Raw genomic sequence first — 12506 nt, forward strand, 5'->3', positions numbered from 1 at the left:
ATGTCGAGCAGGCTGGTCTCAAACTCCTGACGTCAGGTGATCCACCCACCTCAGCCTCCCAAAGTGCTGGGATTACAGGCATGAGTCACCTCGACCGGCCAGGCCACATCTCTCCACTGCTTTCCGTGCCAGACCCGAGAGAGACAGCGAGACTGAGCTGAGACTTCTCCCAAAGCAGAATATTGCTGAGGACAAACAACACTCGTTTCCAGAGTATGGGGGCAGAAGAGGGGATCAGTAAGGTGAGTGAGCCCTTCACCAGTCGTGGTTATTAAAGAGGCTGGAGTGGGGAGGGCAAGCTGTCGCTGGCTGTGTCCTTAGTAGAATGATGTGGGAATCCAGGTGAATTCTGTTTCCCGTCCGGCAGGAGGCTGGGCAGTTGGAAGTCCTTAACTATGATGAATCAACAACCGGGTAACCTTCTTCAATGGGGGCTCAAGCCAGGAGGTATGGCCCCAGCAATCTACCGCTGAAGCTGCCACCCACTGGCCTGATCTGGGTGAGCCAATGGAGCCCAAGGCAGACTGGTAAGGTAGGCGGAAGAGCTCCTGCCTGAATAGGTGAAAGCATTGTTTTTGCAAGTTACCTTCAGTTATACACCGAGAGGCTTCCCTCTCCCGGTAAGCTCTGTGACCTTGGGCAAGATACTTCCCTGCTCCATGCCTGGGTCCCTCTGCTGCAAAACTGGCATGGTGTCACACATACAGGGCTGCGTGAAAAGACTCAGAATAGCCCCTGGCACATAGTTACAAGGTTTAGTCCTCCAGCCTGGCCCAAGAATTTCCTGTGGGCAAAGCAACAAGTAAGGTTCTCTAGGATGGGGAGTACTCACTGGGGCTCCAATGGACAATGCAAACTTACACAGGCAGCCCATCGGTCCGATGCATTTGTTACATCAATCACTCCTAGTGTTACTTCTGTCCGGGACAAGGAGCTCAGACTGACTGCAAACTGAGTTCTAACTGCTGCCTGTCCCTCTTCAACACCTCACCAGGAGGGTCGGCCCACAGCAGCCCAGAAGGCCCCAGCTCTAGCCAGTAGGATGAGAGCCCAGCTGCAGCTGTGATTTCCGGGCCTTTCCACTGTCATTTCAGAAGTTTCTCGCAGTCTTTCAGGGAGAGGGGTGATGAATGAGTCTTCCTTCTTCCCAACCTAGCATCATCAAAGGCACACACCATAGGGGCCAGAGGGGTGTGGCACAGGGGACTCAGAGCTGGCAGTAACCAGCAGGCTTCCTATAGTCACAGAGGCAGGAAGTGAGGCACAGGGTCTTCCAGGTGTGGCCAGAATTGCAGCACCAAGCGAGAACCTGAAAACCCACCTTACAGTAAAAAATGACTCTTTCATCCTCTCTGCTCACAGCTTGTAGTCAATGCTTTCTGGTGCCAGCAGAGGAGATGGAAGCTGTGTCCAGCTGCGGAACCTGCCTACTGTCCCTCCGGGCTGGGATAAACGGCACACACCCTGCCTGAATGACCCCATGGTGGGCACAGTTCAGAGACTGCTTTTGATGTCATCTTTAGCTGGTATTCAACCCAGCGCAGAGAAACTCCTATATCCACTACGGTTTCTGATTTGAGGTACTATCCCAGGTCTGGGGCTTCTTCATGATCCTGAGGAAACCATCTCTCATCAGCTAGGCCCACCAACACTGAATCCCTCTCCCACCGTGCTCAGAATTCTCAGTGAATATAGGAAACTGGAACAAATAAAATGTCTAATAGCTACTTTCTTTTCTACTTCACTGAGTTTTGTTTTCATCTGTATTACTTCCTTCCATTTTTCTCTGGCTTTGATATTATTTCTTTTTTTGTTTCTTGAGATAGACACTTAATTTACTGATTTTTCTTTCTTTCTTTTTTTTTTTTTTTTTTTTAAGAGATGGAGTCTTGCCATGTTACCTAGGCTGGTCTCAAACTCCTGGGCTCAAGCGATCTTCCTGCCTTGGCTTCCTAAGGTGCTGGAACCACAGGTGTGAGCCACTCCACCTAGCGTCTTCTCTTCTAATATGCATATTGAAGTCTATAAAAATTTCCCTCTAAGCACTGCTTTAGCTGCATCCCAGCTTGATGTCACAGCTTCATATCTTCTTGTTTTTAAGCTCTAAGTTCCATTCTTTTCTGGTAAACTAAAATATTCAAACACTGTCCTGAATTCCAATTTAAACTATAAAGTTTATCTCACTTTATTCCCAGAATGACTTGGCTGCAGATTTTCTGTTTAAAAAAAAAAAAAAAAAAAAAAAGGTTGGAAAAAATGAAACTTCTCTCCTGGGGAGTTTAGGGCTCCTAAATGCCACAGAAGAGTCAAAAAGAATAGTTTGATGACTCTTGCTTTTTGCTTTTGATATACAATTTCAGTGAATTTTTTTTTTTTTTTTTTTTGGTCAGAGTTTCACGCTTGTTGCCTAGGCTGGAGTGCAATAGTGCCATCTTGGCTCACTGTAACCTCCACCTCCTAGGTTCAAGTGATTCTCATGCCTCAGGCTCCCAGGTAGCTGGGATTACAGGTGTGTGCCACCACACCCAGGTAATTTTTGTATTTTTAGTAGAGATAAGGTTTTGCCATGTTGGCAAGGCTGGTCTCGAACTCCTGGTCTCAAGCAATCCACCCACCTTGGCCTCCCAAAGTGCTGGGATTACAGGCGTGAGCCACTGTACCTGGCCTTAGATATACAATTTCAACTGAATAAAAATTGCAAACATGATTCCTTAAAACTAATAAATCATCCATGCAAAGACTTCCAAAGCCTGTTGAACAAGGCTTACTTTAAAAAACACATTTTAAACATCTTTTTTTTTTTTTTTTTTTTTAAGACGGAGTTCCACTCTTGTTACCGAGGCTGGAGTGCAATGGCGCAATCTTGGCTCACCGCAACCCCCGCCTCCTGGGTTCAGGCAATTCTCCTGCCTCAGCCTCCTAAGTAGCTGGGATTACAGGCACACGCCACCATGCCCAGCTAATTTTTTGTATTTTTAGTAGAGACAGGGTTTCACCATGTTGACCAGGATGGTCTCGATCTCTTGACCTCGTGATCCACCCGCCTTGGCCACCCAAAGTGCTGGGATTACAGGCTTGAGCCACCGCGCCCAGCCTACAAAACACATTTTAAAGTTAACGGAAACTCTGCCAACATTGCACCTAATTAGAGTTCACAAATAGAAACCACCTGCATGTTGCTGATCTAAACTTATTACATTTATTTCATGTCATTGTGGTCACTTTTACAGCTGCTTAGACTTATTTTCAATCACGTTACTGTTCACAGAATTCACAGAATTCATTAACAAACTAGTATTTTACATCCAGGGGTTCTCAGTAGCACACCGAAATAGAAAAGAGGCCCACGAGCTGTTGCTTGTGTGTGGAACCTGAGTCTGATTACTTAGACAGATGTCTAGAACATTATTGCTTTATTAGTCCTATTTTTTTTAAATAATAAATTATTCCTAGGAAACCTACCCTGCTAGGTGTTCATTCTGTGACTGTTGTGGGTTCACTCCAAACATATCTGACTCCATGGGTGCTGAATGAACCACGCACCCATGTACTCTGCTGCTCCGGCCGCTCCAAGGACTGGAACAATGCCCCTCTGTGCGTGTAAACATTTTCTTCTGCTTGCCACTTTCCTCCCTGGTCTTGCAGCCAATGGGCTGCAGTCATACATGGGTCTCTATGTAAAACTTAAATTCGACCTAAATGACAGGGTTTGGCGAATGAGGACTAACGCTCCTATAAAAGCCACTGCCCGTGCAAGGGTATACACCTGAAGCAACAAAAATATCTTGGGTCTCCGTCTATAAGGAATGTCCCAAAGAAAACGTCCTCGATTTCATTATGGTCCAAGTGGCTACTTTGCACAAGCTTGTCAGTAACATGAACTTGAAGACTTCATGGTAGATTTCATGGCTGGGGTTTCTTCTTTCGTTCCCTATGAGTTTCTTCTACTTTGTGAAAAAGATCTTGGAGGTTTTCTCATGGTCCCCAAAGCTCTGGGGAACCATGGATACCAGGGATAAGGGACTGGCTTCCTCAGGGTCACTGGCGCTCTGACCGCATTTGGGGCAGGATCCCTGAGAGTGGTGGCTGCGTCAGATTTGGGGGATGGGAGCGGGTGCTGTGTGCCAAATACAGGCTGCAGTCAGGGCCTCAGTCCAGCTTCTTGTTGTTGTTTGTGTTGTGCACAGAAGCTAAAAAGTCGACAATGAGTTTGGCTGTCTTCCTGGGTCTCTCCATCACTACCGAGTGCCCACAGTTTTCCAGAAGCTCCACCTGGCAATTGGCAATTGACTTGGCCAACATGTCCGCCCCAGAGACATCCAGCACCTGCCGGGCAAGAGAGGGAGCTGGATGATACGCAAAGATTCAGACACCCACGTGTGCACTCCATGGACAGAACTTCCACCACAGCCTGGAGGGGTCAGCGGGGCAGGAGGATGTGAATTTTAGGACCAAGTCCCTTTGGTGTTGGGGCTTGTGGCTCTCTGAATGAAAGTGACCATGATGCTTCCTATTTCATTCTGCAACTCTGTGCCAGGAGCTGGGCTGCTGTCAGTAACACTGAGGTAGAAAACATACATTCCCTTCCCTGGAGGAGGTTATGGTATGGTGAGGAAGCCAGAGGCACAGGGGGGGAGCAAGGTCGACGGAAGACCTTGTTCCTGAGTCCCAGGAGAGTAGGGAGGGGACAAGAGGGGAGCATTCATGGACATGGGAATGGCATGGGGTGGGGGAGGTCATGGCGAGTGCAGCAGCCATCAAGGAGCATGACAGCTGAGACACCGAGCACGTGGGCAGTGGGGAGAGAAGAGGGCGCAGTTCCTACAGCCACACAGGGACCATGGGGAGTGTTAAGGCGAGTGACTTGATCAGGCTGGCTCTGCGGCTGGTTAGGGGAGCCCAAGCTGTGGGAGGTGAACAGGAGGAAGATGCAAGAGGGGAAAGCTAATTATCACAAGCTGGGGGTATCTCCTTTTTTTTTTTTTTTTTTTTTTTTGAGGAGTTTCACTCTTTTGTCTAGTTTGGAATGTAGTGGTGTGGTCTCAGCTCACTGCAACCTCCACCCTCCAGGTTCAGCCAATTCTCCTGCCTCAGCCTCCCCAGTAGCTGGGATTATAGGTGCCTGCCACCTTGGCTGGCTAATTTTTGTAGAGATGGGGTTTTGTCGTGTTGGCCAGGCTGGTCTCAAACTCCTGACCTCAGGTGATCCACCTGCCTCGGCCTCCCAAAGTGCTGAGATTATAGGCGTGAGCCGCCACACCTGGCTGGGGGTATATCTTTGAAGGTCCTCTAGGGATCCCTGGAGCTGTGTATTTCCCAGCCCTGACATCTGTGGATAATGGGGAATGCTTTTCCAACATGAAAGTCAGAACTTTTCCAGGGCTGATCATTTTCAAGCAACTCATTTCCTTTCATTTTCCTCCGGGTCCCAGCTACTATGCCAATCCACCTCTGTCTTTTTCTCCAACATCTGCCCTCGGAAGTGGATCTGCAGTCACTCCCCTTCTCTTAGTCACTTTTACCTTCAATTCATCCCGGACAAGTGGGCGCCTCCTCCCCATCCTTAACTGCAAAAGTAAATGCCCAAACAAACTCAAGTGCCTTCTGTGTTTGCTCTATTCTCACCAACTCAAATCATTAAAACCAAGATTTTCTGCCCACTGGGGAGTTAAGGCAAGAGGATGCCTCCTTCAAGGAATGGAGCACTGCAGGGCATCACTGGACCAGGAAATGGAACAGCTGATGGGGAGCTTAACAGCTAATTCCAGCCAAGGAATTGGAAACCTCTGCCTTGTCACTCACTCACAGCTAAGGTTGCCATGGCAACCCACCGAGCAGGACTAACACCCAGCTACTGTGGAAACACCCAGAGGAAATGCCGATGCAGTCAACAGGTGAAAAAAGCATGAACAAGCAGAAACTCCCAACTGAGTGTCTTTTTTTGTTTTTTTTGAGACGGCTCTTGCTCTGTTGCCCAGGTTGGAGTGCAGTGATGCCATCACGGCTCACTTCAGCCTCCCCTCACCGGGCTCAAGTGATCCTCCCACCTCAGTGCCCCCCAGGTAGCTGGGATGACAGGTACGCATCACCATGCCCAGCCAAAATGAATGTCTCTCCTGCAGAGAGATCAGAAACCACAACTCCCAGGCAAAAATACCCATATGAGCTGCTGGCTTTGGCACTATTTGCTGGTTAGCATTACAAATCCATCATTACCTATGGCCACTCAGAGGTAAGCGCAATTAACAGAACAGCCCCTGATGAGATAGGCACATCCGTGGGAACCACATCAGCTATTTCCTGGATAGAATATTCATATAGGTGGTCAAAAACTTGTCCTGGGCTGGGTGTGGTGGCTCCCACCTATAATCCCCAGCACTCTGGGAGGCCCAGGTGGGAAGATCTCTTAAATCCAGGAGTTCGAGACCAGCCTGAGCAACACAGTAAGGCCTCATCTCTATAACAAATAAAAAATTAGCAGGGCATGGTTGCACATGCCTGTAGTCCCAGCTGCTTGGGAGGCACATCTCTCTCATCTCAGCCTCGTCTAGGCCCTGCTATACACTATAGGGGTAGGTAAATGAGAAACTGCCAGAGGGCAGGGATCCTGGCTGTCTTTGTCCCTACTGTATCCTCAGGGCCTAATACAGTGTTAGGCACATACTATGCGCTCAATAAATTCCTGTTAACTGGCTAAATGTGTAGGTAGTCAGTTGTGAGTTTATCCCTTCACTAGTCGGTTTGCTCAATTTCTCACTTGTTTGCTCACTCACCGTGTACCCTGGGTCTCCTGCATACCAGGCACAGTGCTGGCAGGGAGAAGGGACATAAAGAGTAATATCCTGTTTGTCTCTAGATGGCCCTCCTACTTCGGTGAACTGAACATAGAGGTGCGATGCATGAACTGAAGCATGCAGAAACCCTCTGAGGAAGGGCTACCATGTTTGGTTGTACAGGTTGTATACTGTCCCAATCCATCATTCACATAGATGATGATGCACATGGCTCCCCCTGCAGTTGTGCGGTATAGCAGCCAGCCTAAAGGGGTCCAAAGAAGAAGGAGGCTGAATTCGGCTTGGTAGGGGGCGGGTGCTGTGACACTAAATGTTGGTGACGGAGCAGGAAAAGAGCCAGCGAGCTTGGGAGGCAAAAGGCTGTGAAATGAAAGATTCCCTAAAGCCTCTGCTATTTGGCCTCTATCCCAGGGACGGTCCACAAAACACATGAAGGATCTGATCGTATTTATAGCAGGCTGTTTTACTAGAACAACATGGACTTCTGAGTCTGGAAAAAAATTCTGAACCACGCATTGAGGCCACCATCAGAGGCAAAGGACATGAACAATCTCATCTACTATCAGCTAACCTAATCATTTATTTTTTTTTTTTTCCAATGGGAAGATTACTTTCATACATATTATTTCATGTGAGCCTCAAAATAACCCCAGTACTAGAAGAGAAACTCTCAATTTAGAGGAGCTGAAATTACTGGCTCAAGGTCATGGGCTGGTCAAGGACAAAAGCAGGGCTGGAACACAGCCTTTCAGACTCCAAGGCCAGTGCTCTCGCTTCTGCACTGTCTCCACAGGAAGATGGGTTACAGCCTCTCCCTGTTGGCTCCTGAGAGCCCCAAATCACCATTGAGGTTTTTAGAACAACAAAAGGCCTTCACTGCTCTGGCTCTGATTCCCGATCAAATGACTCTCTGCTGGCATAGCCCAGGGGACAAATAAAGCTGCTTTCAGTTCCTGGCTGCTGCAGAAGAGAGCATATGAGATCCCCTCCTTTCCACGTCCACAAACCCACGCTGTGAATCCTCGCCACGCCTGGCTGATCTAAAACACCATTACCCCTGACTCTGCATACACACCATGGGCACAGCCCGGCTGCTCCTCCCCATTCTCTCCTGGCTGGGTCACTAAGGCACTTGTGTGTCTTTGTGGCCACAGTGTAACCTCCTGCCAGTTAAAAATTGATGGACTTAGGTAAAGGGTATGCAGGTATACTCCGCTGTTTTTTTTTTTTTTTTGAGATAGGATCCTGCCCTGTGACCCAGGCTGGAGTGCAGTGGAGCAATCATGGCTCACTGCCACCTCATATCCTGGACTCAAGTGACCCGCCTGCCTCACCCTCCAGAGTAGCTGGGACTACAGGTGTGTGTCACCATGCTTGGCTACTTTTTTAAAAATTTATTTTTTATAGAGATGGGATTTCACTGTGTTGCCCAGATTGGTCTCAAACTGGGCTCAATCGATCCTCCTGCCTTAGCCTCCCAAAGTGCTGGCATTATAGGCATGAGCCACCATGCCCAGCCTTCTTTCAAATTTTCTCTAAGTTTGAAATTATTTCAAGATAAAATATTTTTAAAAATAGAATGAATAGATCTGTATGGGCTGATATGAAATGATTTCCAAGATATATACTTCTTTTATATATATATGTGAATATCATATATATGTACCCACACATATATAATCACATATATATATATATATATATATCTTACATATGCATACCTATACATATCTAAGCTTTCAAACATGCATCTTAGATGCCAGTGTATCTAGAATGTTTGAAAGCTTGGATATATATAGGCTTGCATATGTATCTACTACATGTGTGCTTAGAATAGGAGTAGGCAAAGAATGGCTCGCTGCCTGTTTTTGTAAATAAAGCTTCACTGGAACACAGCCATGTGATTTGTTTCCATATTGCCTATTGCTGCTTTTAAACTATAACATCAGAGTTACTCAACTCTGTCCAGTTATGACAGAGACTGGACCACAAAGCTGAAAGAAAATATTACCATCTGGCCTTTACAGAAAACAGCTGCCAACTTCTAGCTTAAAAAATTTAGGCTAAGCGTGGTGGCTCATACCTATGATCCTAGCATTTTGGGATGCTGAGGCAGGTGGATCACCTGAGATCAGGTGCTCAAGACCAGCCTGGCCAACATGGTGAAACCCTGTCTCTACTAAAAAAAAAAAAAAAAAAAAAATACAAAAATTAGCCAGCTGTGGTGGTGTGCACCTGTCATCCCAGCTACTCGGGAGGCTGAGACAGGAGGTTCCCTTGAACCTGGGAGGCAGAGGTTGCAGTGAGCTGAAATTGTACCACTGCACTCCAGCCTGGGTGACAGAGCGAGACTCTGTCTCAAAAAAAAAAAAAAAAAATCTAAGAAATATATATAAGACAGTAAAAGTTGCCTCATATTAATGGAAACTGGGATTTGGGATGTGAAAAAGACCAAGTTTTCATTATTATAAACCTTTTGGTGCTTTTTGAAGATTTTTTAATACCACGTGACTGCATGGCTTTGATAAAAATGATTTTTGAAAATGATTTAACATTGCCTTTTCTTTTACCAGACCAAATGTTGTTGCTCTTAACTCCCAGAACTCTGCCCCGTCAACACTGGCACCCGACACACGTGCCTTCTCCGTCTCCCTGACAGCAGCTATCAGCTCACTCCGTAAATAACCACTTGCTCTTCCTCAAGGACGTTTTTCCTGAGGCCCTGGTGACAAGCACAGACCGCCACGGGCACATGTTACATACCTGGTCTTGTTTTCCCCAGATGATCTGCGTCGGGACCTTGATCTTGTCCATGTTCTGATGGAGAGAGTATCTGGACTTCTCACTGACGATTTCCAAAAACACTTGCAGAAAAGGAAAACAAAGTGAGCATGTGCTAGACTGTGCCTCTGGCACCCCTGCAGGGTCATGGGATAGTCACTGGGTCCAGGTCACCACTTCCTCTCTTCAGGGGCCCATGGAAACATTCACAGTGTCAGAGATTTAAGAAATAAAAGCCATGCATCCAGAGCTCCAAGCTGAAAGCTGGGCTACTTACGCTTTCGGTAGAAGTTGTTATGAGGGATGCGGACGTCAACAAGGCCTTGCAGGATCTAAGGATAAAGAACCCAGCGTTAGAAAGCAAGAGAAGACTCATTTGCTCAGGCCTCTCATAGCTCTGGGACAATGAATGAGAATGAGGTCTAGCAATTTATTGCACTGTCAAGGTCTTTAGAGCCTGGCCCTCTGAATTCCTATGATGCAGCACATAGTCTAATGGGGAGTTAGGCTTCCAAGAAGCTTTTTTTTTTTTTTTTTTTTTTAATTATAAAGGAACTTGGGTAATATCGTGAAACTGGAGGTACCCCACAGCACCTGAGATAGCCTGACAGCAACTTTAGCTTGAGAGCTTCTCTGCTTCACTTAAGACATAATCAGGATGGGCCGGACGCGGTGACTCATGCCTGTAATCCCAGCCCTCTGGGGGGCTGAGGTGGGCGGATAACTTGAGGCCAGGAGTTCAAGACCAGCCTGGTCAACATGGTGAAACCCACATCTCTACTAAAAAGACAAAAACTAGCCGGATGTGGTGGTGCAGGCCTGTAATCCCATCTACTGGGGAGGCTGAGGGCAGGACAATCACTTGAACCCAGGAGGCGGAGGTTGCAGTGAGCTGAGATGGCGCCACTACACTTCAGCCTGGGTGACAGAGCCAAAAAAAAGAAAGAAAGAAAAAATAAAAGACATAATGAGGATGATCATAATACTAAGTAATTAGCCAGTAATATCCAAATGTAGAACAAGTTATATTAAAAAAATTCAGCCACTGGGGATGATAGGTCTGTTAAACAATGAAGAAATAAATTATTGAGAAGATTCTAGGGAGAGTTCCACAGTCCTTTGTTAATCATTTGACAGCACCTTTGCCTTTCCTGCTGAGGGCTGCAGCCCACGTGGACAGGCCTGATCTCCTGGACCTGGGCTACTGACCCAAAGAGGTAGCGGTGGCTGGAAGAAACAGTCCTTCTCTTCCTCCTGCCTCAGGACTCCTGAGGTAGAGTACAGGGTTCACATTAGTGGCTGTACTCTACTCCTCTTCTCTACCTGGAAACGTCTGAACCCTTCAGTGCACTCTCTTAGGAGTCCTGTGCACTGCCCGAAAGTGGGGAAGACCCAGCCATGGCTGCTAAGGACTAAGTCAACCCTCTGGAGCATCACCAGACTAACTCATTCAGCCTGGAGATAAGAACAATCACAATTTGTTGAGTAACAACACTGTGCTCAGCATCAGACATTTTCTTTGTTCAGCTATCCATCCTGTACCCACACATACCTATTTGTCTTGCATCCATCCATCCTCCACCTCTGCTCAATCCATCCATCCATCCTGAAACACATATGCAATTTGTCTGTCTATCTCTCCTGCATACACCAATCCATCCAACCTCCATCTCTGCATTATCCAGAGATCCTCCCATCCATGCATCCAACCATTCAGCCATCTCTCCATCCTGCAGACCTAAATCATCTGTGCACTGGCACATGAATCATTCATGCAAAAATCTATCCTGCAAATACCCACCCATCCATTTTCCGTCACGGCATTATCCAGGCATCCGCTCATCCATCAATCCATCCAATCTATACGTAGGACCTACTTCATGCGAGCACTGTGCTACAGTCTGGGGACAGAACGGCTAATTAAGACAAAGTCCCTAGCGAAGGCCACAGATGTGTAGACAGTCACAACACAATATGACATGGTGGGCTGAGTGTGCAGGTGCTCCTTCTCTCCTAGGAAGGAAAGGCTTTTGGAGCTGCCATTTCTTTTTCTCTTGGTGTTTTCATATCCCTGACAACTCAAAACATGGAGTTTTCTAAAACACCATTTGGCCACTGTGTTCTGGGAAGAGCAGTACTGGGAGAAAGGAGTGCAACTTCAGAGCTAAAAAAGGATTTCAGGGCTGGAACAGGTCACAGAATGATTCTGGGTGTTTCCATAGGGACAGGCCACATCTATAGAGTCATGTTCACAACTTCTGAATAGGACCCATTTTCTCAAGTCCTAGGAGGACCCGTCCACCCCCAGGCAGGGTTCAGCTCCTACAACAGAGGGAGATAATTTGGGGTCATGAAGCCTCAGCCTTGAACTCTCGTCTCTTGGTTCTTCACACCACCTCCCTAGATGACCTCATTCAGACCCATGACCCTCAATATTAGTGTCTGCTGATGGTGCCAACATACATACAGCTTCAGGCCAGACTTCTCTCAGCTACACCTTGACCTCTGCACTTGGAGACCTCACAGGCAACCTGAACTTACATGAAAAATGGAGCCCTTGGCATACTCCCCAAACCTGCCTGCCCTCCTCAGAATATACTATCTCTCTTGTTTGTTTTTGTTTTTTTTTTGAGACAGGGTCTCACTCTGTCGCCCAGGATGGAGTACAGTGGCATGATCTTGGCGCACTGCAGCCTCCACCTCCTGGGCTCAGGTGATCCTCTCACCTCAGCCTCCTGAGTAGCTGAAACTACAGGTGTGTGCCACCACACTTGGCTAATTTTTTAAAATTTTTTTGTAGAGATGAGGTGTTGCTACATTGCCCGGGCTGGTCTTGAACTCCTGCACTCACACAATTCACCTGCCTTGGCCTCCCAAAGTGCTGAGAATACAGGTGTGAGCCATCATGCCCAGCCAGGAAAATACTACTTT

General features: G+C 47.2%; 1 protein-coding gene across 8 annotated transcripts in view; it reads right to left on the reverse strand.

The window, feature by feature from the left end:
* Nucleotides 1–3176: 3176 nt before the first annotated feature.
* The window catches only part of ABHD6 (abhydrolase domain containing 6, acylglycerol lipase), a 49623-nt gene continuing 40293 nt past the window's right edge, over nt 3177–12506 (reverse strand). For all 8 annotated transcript variants that reach the window (XM_010346979.3, XM_010346978.3, XM_010346976.3 and 5 more), the window contains 3 exons: nt 9853–9907; nt 9558–9658; nt 3177–4326 (listed from right to left, as the gene is read on the reverse strand). In XM_010346979.3, coding sequence (XP_010345281.1) covers nt 4150–4326; nt 9558–9658; nt 9853–9907 — 333 coding nt within the window. In that variant the 3' untranslated portion in view covers nt 3177–4149. The remainder of the gene's footprint in view (nt 4327–9557; nt 9659–9852; nt 9908–12506) is intronic.

This window comes from Saimiri boliviensis, chromosome 8, assembly GCF_048565385.1.
Source record: "Saimiri boliviensis isolate mSaiBol1 chromosome 8, mSaiBol1.pri, whole genome shotgun sequence".
Taxonomy (NCBI): domain Eukaryota; kingdom Metazoa; phylum Chordata; class Mammalia; order Primates; family Cebidae; genus Saimiri; species Saimiri boliviensis.